General features: G+C 42.2%; 2 protein-coding genes across 3 annotated transcripts in view; both read left to right on the top strand.

Moving 5' to 3' along the window:
* The first annotated feature begins 21 nt into the window (after positions 1–21).
* HAUS2 (HAUS augmin like complex subunit 2) lies at positions 22–9,701 on the top strand. The gene is made up of 6 exons (XM_035112382.3): positions 22–122; positions 2,223–2,315; positions 3,639–3,708; positions 5,539–5,671; positions 6,849–6,957; positions 9,039–9,701. Exons 1-6 carry the CDS (start codon positions 33–35, stop codon positions 9,189–9,191), a joined length of 648 nt encoding a protein of 215 aa, XP_034968273.1. The 5' UTR covers positions 22–32; the 3' UTR covers positions 9,192–9,701.
* Positions 9,702–13,132: 3,431 nt separating this feature from the next.
* Positions 13,133–22,065, top strand: part of STARD9 (StAR related lipid transfer domain containing 9) — an 86,897-nt gene continuing 77,964 nt past the window's right edge. For both annotated transcript variants that reach the window (XM_088670150.1, XM_088670146.1), the window contains exons 1-2: positions 13,133–13,550; positions 18,125–18,194. In XM_088670150.1, coding sequence (XP_088526276.1) covers positions 13,504–13,550; positions 18,125–18,194 — 117 coding nt within the window. In that variant the 5' untranslated portion in view covers positions 13,133–13,503. The remainder of the gene's footprint in view (positions 13,551–18,124; positions 18,195–22,065) is intronic.

The following is a 22,065-nucleotide window of genomic DNA, read 5'->3' as shown; positions in this document are numbered from 1 at the left end:
GTTTCCGCGCGGCGGCGGATGCTTGCCTTGCCATGGCTTCTTCGAATCCGTGGGCTCCTGTGCAGCCGTCGGCGGCTGGGCTGCTGCTGGCTGGCTGCCTATCCGCGGGGGTGGTGTCCCAGGTGAGACGGACCGCGCTTTTTCTCCCTCCCCACGTTGTATAAATACACGTAACGCAAAACCATCATCTGAAATGTGTAAATACGCGTTATGCAAAACCATACTCTGAAATGTGTTCGTTTCTGCCTAAACTTTGGGAATGTGCTGCTGCTCAGTTTATTAGTTTCGATTTTACTGGGATGGAAAAGTCATATTTGAAGCTGCCTGCTGCTTTTAAAGGATGCTGATAATATCGATATGTTCATAGGCTGCCCAGTATGTTCTGTCCTGGTTGGCAGCATTTCTCCAAGAAGTCAAGGGAGGCCCTTTTTGTAACCTTGCTATCTGACACCTTTTGCAAACATAGTTTTTTGTCCTTGTTCCTTCGTCCAGCTGGAACAATGCCGGTGTGCTTGTGGTGTGTTTAAAAGGTAAGGGGATCGTGACCGACTCTGGGGTTGCAGCGCTCATCTCGTGTTATTGGCCGAGGGAGCCAGCGTATAGCTTCCAGGTCATGTGGCCAGCATGACAAAGCCGCTTCTGGCGAACCAGAGCAGCACACAGAAACACTGTTTACCTTCCCGCTATTTATCTACTTGCACTTTGATGTGCTTTCAAACTGCTAGGTTGGCAGGAGCTGGGACCAAGCAACGGGAGCTCACCCCGTCACAGGGATTTGAACCGCCAACCTGATCGGCAAGCCCTAGGCTCTGTGGTTTAACCCACAGCGCCACCCGTGTGGTGTTTACTTTTGCTTAAAAGTACGTCTAGGTGGTGGGCTTACTGTGAAAGAAACATGCGTATGGTAAAAAATATTAACTTCCACCCTAGTTGTAGTTTTATAGTTGTTAGTTCTTGTAGCTCTCTGGAGCACCTGGATTGGATTCTGTTCCTAAATAGAAACGAAATATCTTATTTTCCTTTTGTTGCATCCTCAGGAAAACTGGTTATTTAAATTCTAAAAGCCTGAGCCACTTGACTCTGCGTAACTATGGATGGAGAATTCCCATAAGTTCAGTAGGGGGAAATGGGGGTCTGTGCATGTGTAACCCTCGTTGTTTTTAATTCCATAGAAGTGACTTTTGTTCCAGAGCACAAGTAGCTTACACAAAGTGAAACATAGAAAGCTGCCTTGTACTGAGTCAAATCATTTATCCATCTAGCTCAATACTGTCAGGTCTGTCAGTGCGTCTCCATAGTTTCAGTCTGGGCTCCCTCCCAGCACTGTCTGGAGATGACAGGGATTGAACATGCCATCTTCTGCGTGCAAAAGAGATGCTCCGCTACTGAGCCACAGCCCATCCCCAAAGTGGAGGGAAAAGGCTTGATTGGAGGTATGAGCAGATGCAGGCAACGGCCGATTTACATGCTTCTGATGGAGATGCAGTTGCACATGTGTGTGTTGTGCTGAACCCATAAATGACCCGAAAACATCACTAAAACAGAGTGGAACACTTTACGCAGGCCTTGCCAATGCATGTTAGGGTCTGGAAGTAGGATGGGTGTAATATGCTCAAACTGCCATGCCCCAGTGAGTAAGCTTTGCTGCTGAATTCTGCACCAGTTGCACTGTCTTTAGAGGCAGCCATATAACACGTTGCAGCAATCCAACCTAGAGGTTACCAGGGCATAGACAAGAGTAGTTAGGCTAACCCTGTCCAGTTGGGCTACCAGCTGGAGCTTATGGAAGGCACTCTGCACCACTGAAGCCACCTGAGCCTCAAGCGACACCAATGAATTCAGAAGTATCCCCAAGCTGCGTACCTGCTCCTTCAGAGGAAGTGTAGCCCCAGTCGAGATCAGGCAACCTTCTACCTATCTGGTCTGGGAAACCATCCACAAACAGTGGTATCTGGATTGAGCTTCAGTTGGTTGGCTATCATCCAGTCGGTTACTGACGTAAGACAACCTAATAAATACCCCTAATAAATGTAAGGGTGACAATTTCAGAAATGTGAACTGCTCCTCCACACCACCCATTATTCATTTTCACTGGCTTGTCCTTCATTTCTCCAGGCAAAGACATTAGGATTGCAACCTAAATGTATTCAAGACTGGAACCCTAATTTCAAGGAAGTTTGAATTGCTTATGTTAATTGAGAATTTTCATGTTTCTGTTTCAGGAAACTGTGGATAGATGTGGAAAACCAGCTCCTTGCTTTGTTCGCCTCACAGAGGCAGAACAAATTGCTGATCTCCAAGCTGAAATCAGTGAGGTAAAATAATCTTTGAGCATCAGAATAGGAGCTCTACTGAATAGGCCATACATACAATTTCCTCTGAATTGTAATAAATGATTTCATAGTGATGAAACAGTACTATAGGACCATAGAGTTGGAGGGGCTTTGTAGGCTATCTAGTCCAATGCGTGAAATCCAGAGCTACAGTATCTCCACCAGATGACTGTGCTTGAAGACCTCCAATGAGGGAGAGGCCACTGCCTCCTTATGTAATTTTTCTATTGTTGAACTGTTATTACATTTAAGAGGTTTCACCTAATATTCAGCTGAAACCAACCCTACTGTAACTTAGTCCTGCCCTTTGGAGCAGAAGAGAACAACAATTTGCCCTCATTACTGTGAATCATCTTCATTTTTCTCCTCTTCACCTCTTTTAATTTGTCTATATATCCTCCTTAAAGTGTGGTGCCCAGAACTGGACAGTTTTTTCAGATGGACAAGATAAAGTGGAACTTGGAAACTGTGGTTTGATTAATGCATCTTAAAGTTGCATTTGCGTCCCTCCTCCCTTTTTCTTTGGCCACTACACCGCTGATTCATTTTAGTTCATGATCAGCTATAAATCTGAGCTGGTTTTGGTATGTACTATTGCCAAACCATGCATCCACTTTAACTATGCATTTCTTTCTTTTTCTGTTTTGCCTGGTTTCAAAATAATAAATAATAATTTATTATTTATACCCCGCCCATCTGGCTGGGTTTCCAGCCAAATAAAAAGATAATGTTTTTTAAAATATATTTTTCACTTGGTAAGAAGCACTTCTTATCATGTGAACAATATATTTTGAAATCAATCCAGGACTCCCTCTCCCTTTTTGTTCTTTGGTGCCTCAACTGAGGTTGAGAAGCTTGTCAAATTATCACACCTAATCCTCTTCTACAGAGATGTGATGTAGTGACATAGCCATGAAAATTGCATTAACTAGGAATTTAGCCTGTAATAGTTCCACCTAGAACAGATTCTGTGTTCTGCGCAGCTACAGATTTTGGATGTTGGAAAACAGAAGACAACTAGGAGATTGGAAGTCTTACTAAAGCTGGAATTAAGGGATGATAAATTGAACTATTTTAAAAAAGAAATTATGAGATTTTAGTTAGATACATTAAAAAATAAGCTTCCCAACAAATCTTATCAGAAATAAAATTATGTTGTGGTTCCTGCAAGCATAGAAGAATTACTTTTCTAAAAATACTTGAAGATGGTCAGGGTTGTTGGGGGTTTTAAAGCAGCTATGAATGCAATAGTAAATTACATGAAACATACCGCATGGATATAAGTGTAACTTTTAATGTGTATAGATGAAGCTAGATGCTGAAATCCTGCAGATGGAGAAAGATACAGCAGACATTACACATCCATTCTACCTAAGTAAGTATTTTGTTTTATGCTATTGTTTGATCTTCTAGGAGTGCTGTTTTGGGGGTTAATCTTAAGAGATATTTAGACAAAGCCTCACATCTTCATACTGCTGTAAGTATACTGCTGTCAGAGAGGTTGGTTGAGTAACAAAGCTGCCATCTATGAGCAAGATGCAGTACAGTGCCAGTGGACACAATGGACCTACCTTTCTCTCCTCCCCTTTGCCGCCTGCTGCCGCCCCACATCTGGCCCACCAACCTTCCAAAACAGATTTTTGGGTGCATGGGAGGCTGCAACAGGAGAGTAGAAGTCTGTTGAGGAAGTAGCATACTTAACACACTTAACAGGTGACGAAGCATCTAGCAGCCAAAATGAAAAAGTTTGAACGGGAATGATCCCTGAAAAAGGAAACAAGTAATTAGAGGTGTTTGTATTCAGCAACTCCATAGATGCATTGCACATATGCTGAAATGGGCATTTCATTCGGAAGCCTGAGTGTTTCATTTAAGACAACTGTGAGCAACTTACAAGCCCATACCCTGTGAGGAAAGACAAAGACATCCCTAGGTTGGGAAGCAATTTGGCTTGGCAGCAGGTGGCACCTCATCCTGATACCGCTTCAGTGATGAGTAGTTAGGCATGTTGCATGAGGAAAATCCATACACCAGGAGTAGGGCACTGGATCTGGCCAGTGGGCTGGATCCTAGGTTCTTCTACCTTGAGGGCGGGCAGTGTAGCATTTTGACAGGTTATTGGTTCAAACCACTCTAGAAAGAGAGGTTGACGTTACTGCCAATCAGCTGATTGGTGCTGACTGACTTCAAGCTCTGCTTTCTGTGGTGGTCATCTGTGCTATGGAGTTTCCTATGGGGAGCACAGCTAATTCCAGCTTGTTGGTGTGAATCAGGCTTCCTTGCCAATACACAACCAGGAGCGCATTTTAGGGTTCCCAGTTGTGCATGGGCAGCTGTGTGCCCCTCACCCAATGTCACATATGATGTTGGGTATGAAACAGGTTGGTGTTGTTCCAGAGAAACAGACTGATGGGCCAGATTGAGACCTGAGGGTGGGCCTAATTAGACCTGCAAGCTGGAGGTTTGCTATACCTGACATACGTGGACGCCATTCCCCCAAAAAAAACCCAAACCCTTTATTCCATGCAAGCTACTAAACATTGCATCCATAACTATGGCAATCCTACATGTATTGGGTGAAGGCGGAAAGTCCCAAGATCTTGGGGAAAGGCTCACAAAGGCTACCATTGTTGACTGAAATGAGCAGAACCAAGAATCATTTTTTTTAAAATGCAAGACGTTCTTCACAGGTGTACGTATGTGTACGTTTGAAACATTAAGGCTGTAATCCTGTACATATTTACATTGGGACAGGTCCCATTGAACACAATGGGCATATCTTGAGTAGTTGGTTAGGGCGTAGTGCTGTCGCCCTGCATTAATAGAGAGTACACACATACTTGCACTGGAGGGAAAGATAGGGAATGGTGGACAAATGACCCCTTTTCACCAGTTTGTCTGCTGTTACTTCTCCTGCTACCAAAGGTACACAGCATTCCCTAGGATAAACTTAGAAACCTGTGGTCTTTATTTCTCAGCAGCTGCTGCTTGCTTCCATGGGAGTCTCTTGATGTGATTCACCTTGCAGGTGCTGTGTGAGCCACACACTTTTGTTAGACAATTACAGATTAACACAGCATGCTACCAGTATTTTGGAAGCCTGTGTTTCAAAGCATGAAATTATGTTTTACAAAGAACCTGCTCTCACTTCAATTCATGTTTAAATCTGAAAGTTTTTCATTTTTTTAAAAAATAAAATCTGTAGCTCAGAAATGCCAGGCTCTGCAAGCGATGAACAAACACCTAGAAGCAGTGCTGAAAGAGAAATGGGTTCTTAGGCAGAGGCTAATGAAACCAGTGCGTCAAGAAAGCCTGCCTATTGAAGCTATCTTCCACAGGTAACAAACTGCTTTGTTATTTTACTTATATGTTGTATACTCCTTATTTCTTTTTCAGATCAATAAAATACATTGGGAACAAAATCCAATTACAGTTAAAACTGCAAATGATGATGCTAAAACTTTTTTTAAAAAACAAACAAAACCCAAGTTACTGCAGAACTCTAAACAGCCACAATCAGTTCACTTCTGCTGCCAAATAACATCCTTTATTTCAATTTTCATCAAAGGTACACTTCAAACATCTATTTGGTGTGTCACAAATGCTTTTTTATTTTAACCATAGTCACTTACATTTCTTACAAGACACACAATCCTAACTTTATTCATTACATTTTTCCTCTGTTTCCTGATAAGTTCCTATTTTAAATCACCCTATGTTACCGTATATCCAGCCTTTTTTCTAAATCTACATTAGTCTGACAGCTAAATTATTCTAAATCATTTATCAGCTCAGTCCAATTCATATTAAGGCATTGTTTCTGCTATAACATTAAAAGAAATGATCTAAATAGCTTTTGTGTTCTATTTTCCCTTCTTAATTATCATCTATGTTCATTTAATGCATTTCATTAAGGACCAATAAAGATCAACCACTCAGTGATAGTAGGTGACTGCTTTTTCCCAATATTGGGCTGTTCAAACATTTGAAGTACAGTAATATATTGGTTCAGTGTCATTCATCTGTATCTGTTTCCAGCACCATCAGTATAGAGTCAATTGAAATGTCTCTTCCTATTATCTCTTTTTTTGGGGGGGGGGAGTTCTGTTAGAAACCAAAACACAACAACAACAACAACAACAACAACAACAACAACAACTGTAACGTGAATTATTGAGCAATCTCCCCTCCCCGGCAAATCCCACAGATTATGTTAACTATTTTACAGTGGTAACAACTTGAAAGATTCCTAGGTGATACATACTGTATTTTTCCGTGTATAACACGCCCCTATGTATAAGACGCCCCCTATTTTTGGGGACTCCAAATTGAGAAAATGGAGGGAGATTATATCTGTGTATAAGACGACCCACAATTGTGAACATAATTTTTAAATAAAAAAACCTAGTCTTATACACACAAAAGTACGGTACTGTATTTTTAGCCTCCATAGTGTGAAATACCACCTCACAAAGATAGTATCATTTTCCATACATTTTTTTCTTTTTCATGCAGGCATGTAGTAGAATTGTTGGCGTCGGCAGTGGCTTTCATTGAAAAATTAGAAACCCATCTAACCACAGTAAGGAGCATTCCTCAAATACCTCTAGTTATGAAAAACATGGTAAGTTGTCTGTCCTATAACTTTGATAGCAAAGTAGTGGCTAAGAGCATGGAAGTCTTAGCTGGAAGTCTCCAGTTCAAATCTCACCAGGCTATGGATTCCCTGGGTTGTCTCACTCAGAATGCTGGTTAATAGACCTGTACCTGACATAAGGAATGTGAAGCACTAACTTCTGCTTCACTTCACACTAGGCTTCCCCTGGAATTAGAGAAACTGTGAGTCTGTATCTCTGTCCTTGAAGAAAGGAGATTCAATTGCTGAATCAATTGATCAGAAAGTTCAATTCCATCTATTTGAGTCTGAATAGTGACTGGTTTTCTCTCCTGCTACAGGTATTAATTTCCCGTCAGTGCTAAGATGATTGTATTATCACTAATTATTGCTATTGTGATGGGTCACACTAGTTATTCTGCATACTGTACAGTTCCGTTGGACTGTATTTTATTTTGCTTTTCATTGCCATTTAATTCCAACTCTTACATTTTTCCTTTATTTAACATCCCCTCATTAAAATACAGTGGTACCTCAGTTTACAAACACAATTGGTTCCGGAAGTCTGTAATTAACCTGAAGCGTACTTAACCTGAAGCGAACTTTCCCATTGAAAGTAATGGAAAGTGGATTAATCTGTTCCAGACGGGTCCGCGGAGTACTCAACCTGAAGCGTACTTAACCCAGGGTATGAGTGTAATTGGTTCCGGAAGTCTGTACTTAACCTGAAGCGTACTTAACCTGAAGCAAACTTTCCCATTGAAAGTAATGGAAAGTGGATTAATCTGTTCCAGACGGGTCCGCGGAGTACTCAACCTGAAGCGTACTTAACCCAGGGTATGAGTGTAATTGGTTCCGGAAGTCCGTACTTAACCTGAAGCGAACTTTCCCATTGAAAGTAATGGAAAGTGGATTAATCTGTTCCAGACAGGTCTGCTAAGTACTTAAACTGACAATACTCAAACGAAGGCGTACTTAAACCGAGGTATGACTGTAGTACCAAAGTGATGTACAACAAAGCAGTTAAATACAAATCAATTCAGTATACGATAAAAACTATTTTAAAAAGCCAGCATATCACTGTTACAGCAGTCAGGTATCATTCAACTGATACCAGAAGCAAGGGAAAGCTTGAGTGAATAGATATGTGTTAAACAGCCGGCAGAAGCTGTTAAATAGGTGCTTGCCATATCTCAAGAGTAAGAAGGGTCATTGCTCAGGCTAAGGGCACAAGATGAGCCCCCTGCAATCTGGCATAATTAATAGGGCCTCCTCCAAAGATCTTGGTGAACGAGCAGATCTCTATGGGAGTTGCTCTTTCAGATAACCTGGTTCTAGGGAATTATCAGTTAATAACAAAACATTAAACTTGACTTAATAGCAAACTTGGCATTTCTTAATACCCATGTGTTCATTACACATATCTGCCAGATGAGCATTACATAATGCATCTGATAAAGTGGACTCTGCTCCACAAAAGATTATGCCAGGATAAATTTATTAGTCTTTAAGGTGCCTCAGCTCTTGGTTTTTGCTGTAACAGACTAATATGGCTACCCCTAAAGCTATATGGAGGGACACTGTGGTCTAAACCACTGAGCCTAGGGCTTTCCGATCAGAAAGTCGGCAGTTTGTATCCCTGCGACAGGGTGAGCTCCTGTTGCTTGGTCCCAGCCCCTGCCAACCTAGCAGTTCAAAAGCACGTCAAAGTGCAAGTAGATAAATAGGTAGCGCTCCAGCGGGAAGGTAAACGGCGTTTCCCTGCACTGCTCTGGTTTCGCCAGAAGCGGCTTAGTCATGCTGGCCACATGACCTGGAAAAACTGTCTGTGGACAAACGGCGGCTCCCTCGGCCAGTAAAGCGAAATGAGCACTGCAACCCCAGAGTCGTTCACGACTAGACTTAACTGTCAGGGGTCCTTTACCTTTTGAAAGCTATATGAAGGAATCTTTCCCTGGAGTGCGTTGACAAATGCCAGGGCAGTTACGCTAGTTTCACTTCCCTTGTGCAGCAGTCCCTGTGATGAGTTCTTATGTTGTTGAAGTTTTAGCATAGTGCGCTAAAATACTTGTTTTCCTATTTCATTCCAGGACAGTGCACTAACAGAGATGGACTTGTTAGTAACAGACACAAAAGCACTGGCAGAACAAATACTGGAGTGGAGAGAGAAAGTAAAGGAGATCTTTGAAAATTCACAGCTGACTACTGAATCAGATTCCTGGTTCAGAAGTATAACTCTGTAATACTGCACACTTCCCGCCATGCCTTTTCCTTCCCAATTCTCAGGCTACTTAGCAATTTTGTGTGTTGATAAAATGCATGTGTTCTATCACATTTAAAGTCACTTGTGTCTGTCTGAAATGTATATTTGTACGTAGAACTAGGGCTATGTAGAAATTGACAACGGATGTTAAATGGCTCTCTTGAGGTTGTATTTTAAAGAAGCAATTTTATGATGTTGCCTTAACAAGATCAGCTTCATGTACATAGGTTTTATATTTTATAGAAACATTATCTATTTTTAAAAGTGAGACCACTCATATCTTGGTATAAAACTTCAATCAGAATACTGGACTATAGACTATTTTGTATGGGTGGGAAACCTTTGGATTCCACCCTATCTTCATGTGCATTTATGAAAATCTGTAGCTTGATACTTTTGCCCTTCATACTGTTGAGTACTGTAGTAGAAAATAATGCAGAGGAAGAGTATGGGAAACAGTATTCAGTTAGTAATAAACAAACTAAATAAATACTTTTTTCTCTTAGTTTGTATTTCAAAGAGAGAAAAATTAAGCAACTATACAGATGAGCCTGTCACTGTGCAAAACTGGCTAGCAAATGCCTGTGTTTCATAATTCTCCATCAGCTATGCTTGATTTGTTATAGCTTGTTATGGCTCATCATCAGTTTCTCATCTCCATCTGATCTCTGTTCCAGCCACTGAGAGAAAGCACAAGATAGATGTGCTGCTAGGTAAACAGCATCCTGAGGATATCAAGACTGTCTTCTCCCAATGACAGGACCTGTGTTCCTTTTCACATGTTAAAACAAAAACCACAAGCAGGGAACATCCCACAATAAACGTCCATGTGCATACAACCTGGCAAGCAGGCATTTGTGTGTTTATAACCTAAACATGCTTTCTTAATAGAAATGGATGGGTAGTTTTTCTTTCACTCTCATACATTGAAGGTGGTAATTCTAACTCTTCATAATCCTTATATTTGTTTGTTCCTAAGTGACATGTAGGCAAATGTTTAAATTTGCCCAGGCGGTTAGCCAGTCTTATATACATTTCCTTTGAACTAAGTTGTGCTGTATTGAATTCAGGGGTGTGTGTGTGTAGAGATTTGCAGTTTTTAGTTTAATATGCTTCAAAGACATTCATATTGGTTCCTGAATTTATTTCTGCTGAATTCTCTTTAAAGCAGTTAACCTGTTACTGATATTAACAGACAACTTAAAACTATACTAATTTAAGCAGATATTTCTATTAGAGTACATTCACAAAGTTTACAACAGGACTTAATTTATCAGCACAGTCCTATTAAATCTGAATAAATTTACTCCATCAGTGTGTTTAGGACTGCAGCCTCAAATCCAACGTGCTACAATTTAATTTAAAAGAAATGAATACAGTACCTGAGAAGGTTTCAGGAAAAATAATGAAAAGCAAATAGAATTTCTCAAAAACTTTTGTTTGTATTTATGGAGAGTTGCAAAACATTGTGGGTCCGTGATCCATGCATTGCACTAGGAGATGTTTAAATACAACTAGCTGGTAAATTCCTACATGTTACACAGATTGTTTCATTTGAGCAATCTCAAAATCTTTTCACAAAGATTTATGGTGTCAAATGGAACTTCATACCGCTATATGCTGTCTGAGAAAAAGGAAGATAACAGTGGTTGACTCCTGACAGGTGATGACAACATTGAAGCAGATAACAACTTAGTAATGACACAAATTTGAATGCTCATCTCTAATAGTCTTGGAGTGCTGGTCCATTTGTCACTAGGGGGCATAATTGTGAATGATTCCCTTTTGTTACCAGTAACAGTCTGAAAGTTTACATGCTTTCCACCACAGCCCCGCTTTATTTTTAACTTTCAGCTCACAGTGTAGTTTTGAACAAGGTTATAGTTAGCAGTACAGTGGTACCTCGGTTTATGAACACAATTGGTTCCGGAAGTCTGTTCATAAACTGAAGCGTTCATAAACTGAAGCGAACTTTCCCATTGAAAGTAATGGAAAGTGGATTAATCCGTTCCAGACGGTCCGCGGAGTAACCGTTCATAAACTGAAGCGAACTTTTCCATTGAAAGTAATGGAAAGTGGATTAATCCGTTCCAGACGGGTCCGCGAAGTACTTAAACTGAAGCGTTCATAAACTGAAACATGGGTGTAATTGGTTCCGGAAGTCTGTTCATAAACTGAAGCGTTCATAAACTGAAGCGAACTTTTCCATTGAAAGTAATGGAAAGTGGATTAATCCGTTCCAGACGGGTCCGTGAAGTACTTAAACTGAAGCGTTCATAAACTGAAACATGGGTGTAATTGGTTCCGGAAGTCTGTTCATAAACTGAAGCGTTCATAAACTGAAGCGAACTTTCCCATTAAAAGTAATGGAAAGTGAATTAATCCGTTCCAGATGGGTCTGCAGCGTTCATAAACCGAAAATTCATAAACCGAGGTGTTCATAAACCGAGGTTCCACTGTATTGGCTCTTTATTGCAAAATGGAAACAATACTAAACTCATAGTACTTTGAAGGCAAATACATTAAAGACACCAAAGCTCCTCTGAAAGTGAAAAAGTTCTGCATGTTTAGTCGTGTCCAACTCTTCGTGAAAGTGCTGCATAAATAGTATTTTTAGCAGTATGAAGATAACTGTACAGTGTGAATGCGCACTGTCTTTCCTGGCAGATAGAAGGTTTGATTGTATTCACCCAATACTGTGTCACCTGCACTGGCTGCCAGTATACTCACTAGATGAAAAGCTAGTGCTTCCCTCTTAAAAGCATTTCATATGCTGGGCCCCATATTTCTGCAACCACCTCCCTAGTATTAACTATGCCACTTTTAGTTATTGAGTCAAACCTTGCACCAATGCACCATATACAGACTTATCAGGAACATAACAGGGCCTTTCCTTCATCAGCTGCTCCAAGGTTTTGGAATTATTTCCCCTCAGGTGTGTGCAGTTTCTCCTTAGTGGGTAGCTGCACTTTATATTTTTGATTTGCCCTTGTGAGTTTTTTAATTTAATTTTGAATAGTTTTGTTAGTATAAATCATCTGGAATCTAGTAAAGGTGGCTACCAAGAATTTTGTAGCAATACAAAAATTATTTTGTTGTAATACTACATAAGCTGACTCTTCTACTTATGTGCAGTATCTTTTTAGGGAAGTTATATATGAGAATCTGCATTTTAGCAGGCCACTATAGATCTACTCATGTATACACTAGAATGGACCCAAAGAAGCCAAGGATCCAGGAAGCATGCCATCAAGGGTGTTAGATGAGGCTCAGAGCAGTGGGACCACAACAGATAAAGCTCAAATTGCAAGATGGGGTGTTCAGATAGTGAACAAAGGTGTGTATCACAGCAGCAAGCAGGGAGTTCCAGTCAGGTAAGGTCAGTCATACGGTCAGAAGGCTCTTTGTGGCTTACAGGTGTATCCACATATTGGTGATCAGTTTCTGGTCAACTCTATTGCCCAGTAATTGCTGGCATTTCTGCAAAGAATGCTGGATTAAGAACTTTGGCCTGATTCAGCAAAGGCGATTTATTCAGTACCTTTAGGATTGCTTACTACAGAATGATGTGCCAATCACACTTGACCTCTTTCTAAATAAAACAATGCACCAAGAAGATTCCTGTTTTTGTTCTTCAAGGAAGCACGCTATCCTTGTTCTATGTTGTTCTTGAGAAGCCAGCTGTGTTTTTTTTTTTTTGACGCACATGTCTCACCCACATGGGGTGAGATATTGCTGACCATTATTATTATTATTATTTTTTATTATTATTATTATTATTATTATTATTATTATTATTATTATTATTATTATTATTATTATTATTATTATTATTATTATTTTATAGCGTTACGCAGCGCCCTCTTTAGGCCAAGAGTGGAAAGTTGTCGAGTTAAGCGTCTTTCCACACTCCATGAACTTCTCTCAAGTTTCACCCTCCACTTGGAGTATTCCATCCCCACCGTCCCAGAAGTTGGAGCAGCCGGCTACTTAGCCGCAGACCCAGCGCCTCACGGACAACGGAGGGAAATTGGAGACACCCGTTTTCCTCAAACCGGCCCAGCAGCACCGGCGGCCCCTCCCTCCCCATTTCCTCTCCTCTCCCCAGGCGGCCAGGCCCTTCCCTCAAGAGCAGCTGCGCTGGGCGGGGTCGGGCCGCGCTTCCCCTGCCCAGGGCTCTGCGGAGAGCCGAGGCGCTCGGAGGACGGCGGGGATGTGATGCGGAGTCGTGGCTTCGGCGGCCGCGGTGGAGGGGAGGAGGGGGCGCCTTTTGCTGCAACTCCAGACGGGACATGGCGAATGTCAAAGTGGCGGTGCGGGTCCGGCCTCTCAGCAAAAGGTGGGCCGGCGGTGGGGCGGTTGAGGGTGGCAAGAGAGAGGGAGTCGACCTCGAATACACAAACACGCACGTCTATGTGCACAAAGGGTGGGAGAGGACACTTTTTGCACGCACGCGCCGCCAACTCGTTTGCACCGTAGCGCGGCTTGTGAGCGTGTGTGTGACCGTTATGTGCGGCGCTCGCGTCTCCTATGTGGAGGAGCTGCCAGGTGTTACATGTGCTGGTTCAGTAGTAGCGTCGCTTGCAGAAAACCTGGGCACCCCAGGAACTGAAGCGCTGGGCTGCGCTGGGCATCAGTGAAAAAGGTGCAAATGGAGCATAGGAGCCAAAATATTTGAGGGTGCAGTGCATCCCGCAAAAAGTTGATGGGCATCACCATTGAAATGGTGTGCGCACACCGTGTCTTGTGATAGATTATGTGGGGTTGGAGTGACCTCCCCCCCCAATATTTTATTCAAGTTGGCACCCCTGAAATGGAGATGGGTTGTGTTAAAGAGGGCTATAAGAAGTGTGGCACATTTCTGGGCAGGCTCTGGTACTCGGAACTCCATTCAGTGAGACTTGTTTAGTCCCATGAAGCAAGCATGCTGAGTACGCTGTGCTTTGTCTACATGAGATATTTGTTATAGCAATGCTCTGCGTTATTAAAAACGTGTTTTGAGTTCATAACAACTTGGCTACAGTTGAATTATTTAAAGGCCTTTCCAGGCAATGAGTTTATACTAGTGTATTAAATATGCAATTGGTATAGGATCCAGTTGTCTTCTCCCAAGACTCCACTTTTGTTGCTAAAATATTGCATTTTCCACACCAACTGCACACTTAGGACTCTGAGAATGTGATTGGTTTTTTCCAGTTGCCATGTTAACTGCTTTTGTGATTGCTTCGTGGAACATAAAGTATAATAGACAACCATTGAAACTGTACCTGCTGCTGCGGTGCTTAAAGATGAGCAAGACAAAACTTCCCCATGCTGTTTTATAAATTTGTTATTTTTAATCACTTGACGTCCTTGGTTTCTATGCCCTCGCAGGAGTTTGCTATACCAGTGATGGAGTGCTCGTCTAAGATTACTTTGTAATTACCAAAAAACTTGAAAGGCAAGCTACTTCTCTCCTGAGCCCTGCCAGTTCAGAAAACCTTAAGTTGTTACTTAATGTCTTGCTGAGGGCTCACGCTCTGGCTGTGTAAAATGCATATCTTGGCTGAGTGATATGACCACCTGTTCCTGGGGGACAGTGATGGTGCCCCCTGGCTGTACCCTTTTGTTGCAGAACACAGCTGCTTGTCTTCACATGACCCACAAAACTAGCTTTTCTCGTGTGCAGTGAAGGACATTTCATTGCTAGCCAAGTCAACCTCTATCCCTGAATTGGTGAGGGCATCATCTTGTTGTTTTCCTGAAGCACCCAAATAGGCTTATGCTGGTCATGCTCCCAGTCTATTATATGAGGAGAAAATATTGCACTGCTGCCAATGGACTGTGGCTAAAGTGCTAAGGATTAAATTTTGTGATCTCTGTTTCTACTATCTAGTAATGGGAGGTCTTTCCAATTTAAATATAGAAATGCTGATGTTACCATAGATGGAACTAGGTCAGTTCTAAACTTCTGTCATATTTCTACCTGCACCAGTGGCATAGCGTGGGGGGCTGTTGCCCTGGGCACATTCTTGAGGGGGCACAACAAGGGAAGGTACGCACAGACTAGTCTTTGGGGCTGGGGTGTTTGCGGCAACAGGAGCCGCTCCACTCAGGGCCGGCCCTACGGCCAGGCTGGGTGGCGCAGGGCCGCCAGGGGGGCACCGCACAGCAGCGCTGCAGCCGAGGGAGGAGGGACGAGCTACCAGGACACTGAGGTCCAGCACTGAGGGCCTTCTGCCAGTTCCCTCACTGCGAGAAGCCAGGTTACAGGGAACCGGGCAGAGGGCCTTCTCGGTAGTGGCACCTGCCCTGTGGAATTCCCTCCCACCAGATGTCAAAGAGAACAACAACTACAAGACTTTTAGAAGACATCTGAAGGCAGCCCTGTTTAGGGAAGCTTTTAATGTTTGATGGATTACTGTATTTTAATGTTTTGTTGGAAGCCACCCAGCCAGATGGGTGGGGTATAAATAAATTATTATTATTATTATTATTATTATTATTATTATTATTATTGCCGCTGTGCCTTGTGGGCCCAAATGGAGCTGCTTTCTCCCTCCATGCACTTGGCACACAGAGGGATGAACAAGCTCCATTGGCCATGTTGCCACGTGTTCCTCTGCACCCAGAGCACAGAGGAGCAGGCTCCATTAGCCCTGACCCCGCGAGGGGCTGTGGCCAAGGGAGCTCATTTCTCCCTCGGCTTGCTGGGTGTGTGTGACTGCTGGGGTTCCACAGTGGGCTCCTTCTCTGTCCACCCCTGCTCCCAGCGCACCCTGCTCCCAGCGCTAGTGTAGCAATGCCACTGACCCAATACTCTTCATTCTCCCTGCTTTTGCAGGCTGAGTTTATGCATTTAGCAATTCCACACATCCTAAAAGCTGATGTACAAGATTGCAAATTCAGTTCTCATACGTGCTGGAAAGACCATCATGTGAGTGTGTGCCTGTGTCTAATGGGGTGATTAAAACCATGTGTACTGTGGAAATTTGGGGAGGGTGGGAGAGAGAAAACTTTGGAGCGGTTGCAAAACTTTGTATGACTAGTAACGTAACTCCTCCTCTGGAGAAAAGGGAGAACAGCAACAAAGAAACAGATTGAATATTTCAATATGCTGCTTGCTTGTTTTACTACTTTCATTTTTTTTATTAACTTAGGTCATGTTTTTGGACCACTGGCCCTTATAATAAATAACCATTTATGTCCTAGGTGGTATAGTTTCTCAGCCTTTAAACAAATTCAAGTATACTTTTTACAGAATTAAGCAGAGTTTTAAGAGGACTTGAGCAATTCTTTCTCAATCCAGAAAGTTAGAAGCAAATATTAACGTTAAACCCTGCATTTTTATCTAGGAACTAAGTAATGCAGCTTCCATAACCGTCTTCCAGGAATTGGGTAATAGTGGAATTGTAGTGCCTCTCTGTGATATCCATCTAAATCATACTATGATTAGACCCATTCAAAACAATAAGCTTGTCTGTTTATTTCACTGGGCTTACTCTGAATATGTTTTAGTTGGCTTGCACTCTCTGCCATTAATTAGGAGAAAACCAAAATAAATTAATGCAAATGAAACAAGAGAATAGCTCTGAGGTTTCTTCACAGAGTAAACTCTTATGTCCAGGGGTCAGCAAACATTTTCAGCAGGGGGCTGGTCCACTGTCCCTCAGACCTTGTGGGAGGCCGGACTATATTTTGGAGAGAAAAATTGGACAAATTCCTATCATATATGCCAAGTCTCCCGTTTTTCACAGGAAACCCCCATATTTTAAACTGTTTCCCACTGGCAGCCCGGATTGGAAAAAATCCCGTAAATCCTCCGGATTTCCTACCTGCAAGGGAGGCTCCATTTTGGGTCCTGGTGCCGCCCGATTTCCGGTGCCCAGACATGTCATGCGTAGAAGCGACTTCCGGTGCCACGCTGCTGCTGATCCCGCATTTTTCAGCGGGAGACTTGGCAGCTATGATTCCTACGCCCCACAAATAACCCAGAGATTCATTTTAAATAAAAGCACACATTCTACTCATGTAAAAGCACCAGGCAGGCCCCACAGATAACCCAGAGATGCATTTTAAATGGACACATTCTACTCATGTAAAAACACGCTGATTCCCGGACTGTCTGCGGGCTGGATTTAGAAGGCTATTGGGCCAGATCTGGCCCCCAGGCCTTAGTCTGCAATTTTCTTTAACGGAGAAGTCTCATAGCAGCATTATTTTTCTCTGCCTTGACCAGTACTCTTGAAGAGATTTAAGCTCCCAGCATTAAGCTTCAAGAGGCAATCTGTGTTAATTGCCTTTAAAAATGGGCTAGACAATTTCCTTCAATTTGTAGAAACTAAATAGTGTCAAGCTTTGGGTAGTTAGTTTATATCATCTGCTTCTGTCATCACCTGACTTTTAAAGCATATCTAAGTACTTTTAGAAAATCTCTCAAAAGTCAAAATAAAATAATTCATTTGACTTTAAGACATTTATCTCTCTTCATGAAAAGTATTCTTCAGTTTAAGGTTATGATTGTTCTGTTACTTTTTCTACCTTTAAAGTTCTAAATGTATAGAATATTCATTGGTGTATGTGACTGAACTACTGTAATAGTTTTCCATTAACTTAATTCTCCTGATTGTATTGTTTGCTTCAGAGTCATTTGTGAATGCATCTATAAACAATTTTGACCATTACAAAATTAGGACTATAAGCAAGTTATTACATACCAAAATGCAGAAATAAGGGAACTGGGCCCACTGAAGTTAAGCATTATCAGGTACTGGGAGAATGAAAAATATGCTTAATTCACTCCTGTTTAAACCAGTGCGACCTGAAAGTTCTGAAACATGCCCATAATGTTTTAATACATATCATTATTGTTTTTAAATACAGAAAAGCTTTGTATCTTCATAGTTATGTAATTTGTTTTCATCTGATTTTCAGAGAGCTCGCAGAAGGAAGAAGAATAATTGTAGAGGTTGAAGATAGAGTGGCAAAAGTCAGAAACCTAAAGGTATGCTGTATTTTTTATTTTGGCATCTGAAAAGCCTGACGTCTCTAGTGCAATTCTTGTTGCCTGTAGAGCAGAGACAATGTGGTGTAATGGATATAGCATTAGACTTGGAACAGAAGAGGCAAGAATTTATTACTATTTAGCCATGAAGTTCGCTGGGTGAGCTTCGGCTTCGGCCAATTTCTTCATCGAAGCTGCATCACAGGGTTGTTGTGAAGGAAAAAATGGGATCACCCTATATATGCTGCCCTTTGAGTTTATTGGGGAACAGATGGAATAGGAATGTAACAAACAAACAAACAAAACCATTGCAAGAGGAGCTTGAGTTGACAATCCGAGGCTGGTCTGTATCTCACAATCAGAACATGCAGAGGCATTGTATAGATCAGTACTTTGCTGATACATTGCCTCCCATTCCTGTATATGTTTTGCGGGGGCACTCTCCTTTGGTCTGCATGTCTAGCTTACATTTGAGCAGGTTGAATCCTAGCTTCAACTTGCGGTGACTTCACTTACCATTTCTTATGTTTTTGCCATTGTTTTCCCTGCCTGGATGGATTCTTGCATCAAATTCTCATACTGCTTTCTGAAAGCATATGTGTCTAAACATCATTTTGAGATACCTGTGGTACCTTTCAAGGGAAAAAAATGCTCATACAAACATGCCCTTCTTGACACAAGAGCAAAATCTGAAGCCACAATTATACTGAGGTATAAGTGTGAGTCTTGAGTGCAATGCAAAGTTTTATCAGTTGCTGGAAGCCACAGGAGGGGAGGATGACATTGTGCTTGAATCCTGCTTGCAGGTTTCTGACAGGCAAATGGTTGGCCACTGTGAGAACAGGATGCCAGACTAGATGGGCTACTAGCTTGATCTCTTATTATGTTCTTATGTTATGTATTAAGAGGACTTTAGTTCTATGTCTGGAAAACAGTAAATCTACTGTTTTGCTACGTTGTTTGTTTGTTTTAAGCAGTTGCCAGTCCTTTAGAAAAATCTGCTGAAAATCATTGTTTCGTATCCCAAAAGCAAATTTAAAAATAAACTGGGAAGGAAATGCAAAAAGGGGGAGGGAGAAGCCTAAATTGGCACAGCTTCTGAGTTCCTTATGGAACTGAAGTAAACATCTGTTGATCTTTAAAACAGATGATAACATAACCTTCTTCCAGCCATACTTCTGTTGCTGCAGCTCCCCGCATTTCAGTTGAATGCCTTTATTTTGTCAAGGCTGTCAGTAAATTGTTAGCAACAGTAAGATAAGCACAAAATTTCAAACATCTGGATAACTTTCTTCCTTATTTCTCTCTCCCTTGCCCTCTCTTTTAATTGCAGTCTAATAGGATTGCAACTAATCTCTAGGAAACATAACAGAACTGTGTATTGAGCTACAGTTAACATCCTGATGGGTGACTGGCTACATTTAGAATTGACTTAGTTGGACTGTACATCCTTTCCGTTTTGAGATTCTTGGAGGCTTCTTTTATAGGGCATGGGAAACAGAACTGTTTTTTTCCAGACATTGGGACTCCTGAATGCTACTGTACTCTTTTAGTCAAATAGTAAAATGGGGCCATAATCAGTTTCTGTTGGCAATGTACCTTACTACTCGGAATAAAGGCAGATAAGTGAATTATAGAGTAACCATGATTACTGTGGGAATTCTGCAGGACAGATGCTTTCTATTTCTTGCTTAGCCTTTTTTGTATATGCATGTCCGCCTGATTATTTTAGGTGACTTGCTTAAGATAATTAGTATTTTAAATGCTTTAAGAGGCTGTTGGCAGAAATCAAATAACTAGATAAGTGTTTTCCTCCTTCTTTTATATTCTTTCCGGAGCTGGGATAATTCCTGGACCTGTTCTAGGAGGGTGCCAGTAGATAGATGGTGTTCAGTGTCTTTTAGGACATTCATGAGATCAGTTGGCTGGTTCTTTATTGTGGTTTGGATATGGAGGGCATAAGTAATGTATAATTTTTCTTGTAAGACACTGCAACGTGTTGACCAAAATATATGTCTACATACTCTGCTGGTGGCAAGCATGCAGACATGGAGCAGCTATGTGAAGTGCTTACATCTAACAGAACTAAAGGAGAACTGAAGCTTGTTATGATACAACTTAGAGTGTTTTCAAATATATAATTAAAATAGATGAACAGTTTTAAACACTGTCGTAATGTCTGTTTCCTTCTCTCATCACAGGCAAGTTTGAGCGTTAAGGGAGATAGCCATTTTATCCCAACTCGCATGCAGAACTAGTTTAGTATCATATATTCTATTTCTTATGGACACATGAGGAAAGATATCTACTTTCATTGGATGCATATATTCAGAAATATTTCTCGGGATTGCAGTGTGGTTTCTTTGATTAGGAAACAAAAGCTTTGTAGCACTTACCTCCTAAATATAAGAACTTTTTAAATGGAATCCAACCAAAGGCCTATCAAGTCCAGCAAGGGGTGGCACCATGGCAAAATGGGAAACTCACCCACCCAACCCCGCTGTAGCCCTTCCCTCAAACTCATTTACTGGGGTCACATGGTGGCTTCCGGTGAGATCTCACAGAACTCTAGCAAGATCTCTCTGGTAGCCACCCCTTCTCACTTCTGCAGCAGTGGCAGGGATGACTGGGGCACCTGCAGAGGCATGCACCATGGAATTCCAGTACCCAAGGCATCCTTCCTCAGTCTGCCTCATGGGTGGCCCAGCCCTCAGTTCAGCGTCTGGTCTCCCACAGAGGCCAACCAGATACATCGGGGAAAGTTTTGTAGGGCATATGCATTAGGCTACTCTCATTGGTTCCCCACCAACATGTATGCAAAGCCTTATCCTCAATGAATTAATCTAATTTATCAGGAATCAGCAGAATTTATAATAATAATCTGTTAATGTTGCAATGCATGCGTAATTTATTTATTGTTGCAAATCACTTTGAGTTACTTTTTGCTTAGAAAAGTGATTAATAAGTTTAATAAATAATGTTTTTGGTATTTCGGGAGAGGTGACCAGCAAAATAATTTGCTTTCTATGTTCTTCTTAGTAGGACAGAATGATCAGGACCTGCCTGGGGGGGGGGCGGGGATGTTCATTTTATCTTCGTAGCAAGTCAAGAGCTCTCAGTCAAACATAATAGCCATTATAGAACATAGTGAGCTAAATGAGGCATGCCTCTGAATGATTGTGCAATATAAGCTTCGTTATTAAAGGTAATCCTTTTGATATAATTGTTGAAAAGACCAGTTTATATTGTACCAGTAGGCAAAGCAAACATCAGTTCAAGTTAGTTAGCATGGCAAATAGATTCTTATAGGTTAGAGTTACTTCCATACATATAACACTCTCTTAAAGGATCATAGAATCATAACAGATGGGGGAGAAATTTGATTTCAGGGCCGTCTTAAGCATACCTGGCGCCGTGGTGCGACAGATCCCTCCGGCGCCCCTTCCCTGCCCCATTCCCAGCGTGGCTGGCGGGCGGGTGCAGTGCGGCTGCCGCCTGGAGGGCTGGAGCCCTGCGCAACCCAGCCTGGCCGTAGGGTCAGCCCTGGGCCAGGGGGCGCTGCCCGCCCCCTGTTGTGACGCCCCTGCGCGCGGCGGAGGCAGCCCCAGGCCTGCGTGCCTCCAGAGAGCGGCCTGAAGCCGCTGAACAGCTGAGAGGCGTGCCTGGGGCGGCCTCCGCCACGCCTCTCAGCGGGCGCAGCGGCACCCCTGGTGGCCTGGCGCCCCACGCCACCGGACCCGGGCCTAGAGACGGCCCTGTTTGATTTGGTAACCATTTGCATTTCCTGAAACTGTTTGCGAGCCAAAATGCAGCAAAATTTCAGACAAGTGCAAATTACAATGTAGCCCTCAAGCCACAAAATTACAGTATT

The sequence above is a fragment of the Zootoca vivipara genome, chromosome 1, assembly GCF_965207765.1.
Source record: "Zootoca vivipara chromosome 1, rZooViv2.hap1.1, whole genome shotgun sequence".
Classification (NCBI taxonomy): domain Eukaryota; kingdom Metazoa; phylum Chordata; class Lepidosauria; order Squamata; family Lacertidae; genus Zootoca; species Zootoca vivipara.
Note: the sequence above shows the minus strand (reverse complement) of the source record. Positions and strands in the feature narration are given on the sequence as shown.

Bases quoted from the DNA above. Each gene is read 5' to 3' on its own strand.
- HAUS2 (XM_035112382.3), top strand. From the start codon at position 33: ATGGCTTCTTCGAATCCGTGGGCTCCTGTGCAGCCGTCGGCGGCTGGG. The intron at 123-2,222 runs GTGAGACGGACC...TTTCTGTTTCAG, and splicing joins CCGCGGGGGTGGTGTCCCAG to GAAACTGTGGATAGATGTGG. The intron at 2,316-3,638 runs GTAAAATAATCT...TAATGTGTATAG, and splicing joins TCCAAGCTGAAATCAGTGAG to ATGAAGCTAGATGCTGAAAT.